The following is a 2,522-nucleotide window of genomic DNA, read 5'->3' as shown; positions in this document are numbered from 1 at the left end:
CGCCGGGGGGGGTTGGGGGGGGGAGTTTGAGCGGAGTTCCCTTCCCTCCGACACTCGGTCCTGATGAAAACAGACTATTAGACATCAAAGGGGATGTTTAATGAGGACAAATGAAGAGGAACCTGTTTGTGTATCTCATACGGCGCTAACTGCCGCCTCGTTTGGTGTCCACGCCGCACGCCGAGGGTAATCCGCAACCAGAGGGACCATCAGGTGTATTGATTATACATTTCGCGATTCCTGCTAAATATAGCCGACATGTAAGCGCGGGATTTTCTGATAAGAGATGAAAGAAGACGCGGAAACGAAAGGGGAGAGGATCAGAGCGCCCAGCACTGCGACGCTCCTCTTCTGAGACTACGTTTTATATATATATACCGCTACCGAGCAGCAGCTGGCAAACCTCGGGCTTCCGATGACTGCAAACGGGCAGTGTGCGCACACCGGCCCGTTAGGGAGTTGTCGAACAAGCAGGCCACTAACTCGCCGAGAACCCCTCATAATGGGCACAGCGGGTGTACAGACCCGGGAACTCAGCACAGGGATGGGGGGAGCTCCTCATAATGGGCACAGCGGGGGTACAGACCCGGGAACTCAGCACAGGGATGGGGGGAGCTCCTCATAATGGGCACAGCGGGGGTACAGACCCGGGAACTCAGCACAGGGATGGGGGGAGCTCCTCATAATGGGCACAGCGGGGGTACAGACCCGGGAACTCAGCACAGGGATGGGGGGAGCTCCTCATAATGGGCACAGCGGGGGTACAGACCCGGGAACTCAGCACAGGGATGGGGGGAGCTCCTCATAATGGGCACAGCGGGGGTACAGACCCGGGAACTCAGCACAGGGATGGGGGGAGCTCCTCATAATGGGCACAGCGGGGGTACAGACCCGGGAACTCAGCACAGGGATGGGGGGAGCTCCTCATAATGGGCACAGCGGGGGTACAGACCCGGGAACTCAGCACAGGGATGGTGGGAGCCCCGCATAATGGGCACAGCGGGAGTACAGACCCGGGAGCTCAGCACAGGGATGGTGGGAGGCCCTCATAATGGGCACAGCGGGAGTACAGACCCGGGAGCTCAGCACAGGGATGGTGGGAGGCCCTCATAATGGGCACAGCGGGAGTACAGACACGGGAGCTCAGCACAGGGATGGGGGGGAGGCCCTCATAATGGGCACAGCGGGTGTACAGACCCGGGAACTCAGCACAGGGATGGGGGGAGGCCCTCATAATGGGCACAGCGGGGGTACAGACCCGGGAACTCAGCACAGGGATGGTGGGGGCTCCTCATAATGGGCACAGCGGGAGTACAGACACGGGAGCTCAGCACAGGGATGGGGGGGAGGCCCTCATAATGGGCACAGCGGGGGTACAGACCCGGGAACTCAGCACAGGGATGGTGGGGGCTCCTCATAATGGGCACAGCGGGAGTACAGACACGGGAGCTCAGCACAGGGATGGGGGGGAGGCCCTCATAATGGGCACAGCGGGGGTACAGACCCGGGAACTCAGCACAGGGATGGTGGGGGCTCCTCATAATGGGCACAGCGGGAGTACAGACACGGGAGCTCAGCACAGGGATGGGGGGGAGGCCCTCATAATGGGCACAGCGGGGGTACAGACCCGGGAACTCAGCACAGGGATGGTGGGGGCTCCTCATAATGGGCACAGCGGGAGTACAGACACGGGAGCTCAGCACAGGGATGGGGGGGAGGCCCTCATAATGGGCACAGCGGGGGTACAGACCCGGGAACTCAGCACAGGGATGGTGGGGGCTCCTCATAATGGGCACAGCGGGAGTACAGACACGGGAGCTCAGCACAGGGATGGGGGGGAGGCCCTCATAATGGGCACAGCGGGGGTACAGACCCGGGAACTCAGCACAGGGATGGTGGGAGCCCCGCATAATGGGCACAGCGGGAGTACAGACCCGGGAGCTCAGCACAGGGATGGTGGGAGCCCCTCATAATGGGCACAGCAGGGGTACAGACCCGGGAACTCAGCTCATGGATGGGGGGAGCCCCTCATAATGGGCACAGCGACTAGGAAATTCAGAAATTTGCATGTGACTCCTCCAGGGTCAGTGACACTGTGACAGTAACTGGCGGATCATCATGAAGACGGAGCTGACATTTTCAGGCGGAGACGCCGTGCACACATCTATCTATCATCTGCAGCATCCCCGCAGGTTGCAGCGTTTCTATGGTTACGGAAGAGAGCGGATGGTCCTCCTTCCACATCCCGCTTCATCTATCGCTCGGCTCTCTCACCACCGTACATAATAAATAGGACATGATCAGATCTTCAGGTTCACAGCCGGGCCTGGCGGGTGGCGGGTGATTACGCACGTGTGGAGGACTCGCAGCCTCTTCACTGAGCTGTACAGAGGAGAGAACTTGCGGGAGGGACGAATAATCTCTGAGCTCTCCGCAGGCGGCGCCGAGGGTCAGAGAGGGTCCAGTGCTCGGTGTGATATTTGCAGTCTCTGAACAAAGTCCTCTCCCAAAACTAAAGCTTA

The 2,522-nt window shown here is 60.0% G+C and overlaps 1 protein-coding gene across 1 annotated transcript in view; it reads right to left on the bottom strand.

Annotated features, from left to right (window-relative positions):
- Positions 1 to 2,522, bottom strand: part of HYI (hydroxypyruvate isomerase (putative)) — a 15,023-nt gene that overhangs the window by 9,749 nt on the left and 2,752 nt on the right. Inside the window, exon 3 of the mRNA XM_018561560.1 lies at positions 2,275 to 2,382. Within this exon, the coding sequence (XP_018417062.1) occupies positions 2,275 to 2,382 (108 nt within the window). The remainder of the gene's footprint in view (positions 1 to 2,274; positions 2,383 to 2,522) is intronic.

Source organism: Nanorana parkeri, unplaced genomic scaffold (genome assembly GCF_000935625.1).
Source record: "Nanorana parkeri isolate BGI_ZX_2015 unplaced genomic scaffold, ASM93562v1 scaffold530, whole genome shotgun sequence".
Classification (NCBI taxonomy): Eukaryota; Metazoa; Chordata; class Amphibia; order Anura; family Dicroglossidae; genus Nanorana; species Nanorana parkeri.
This window is presented reverse-complemented; position numbering and strand designations above follow the sequence as displayed.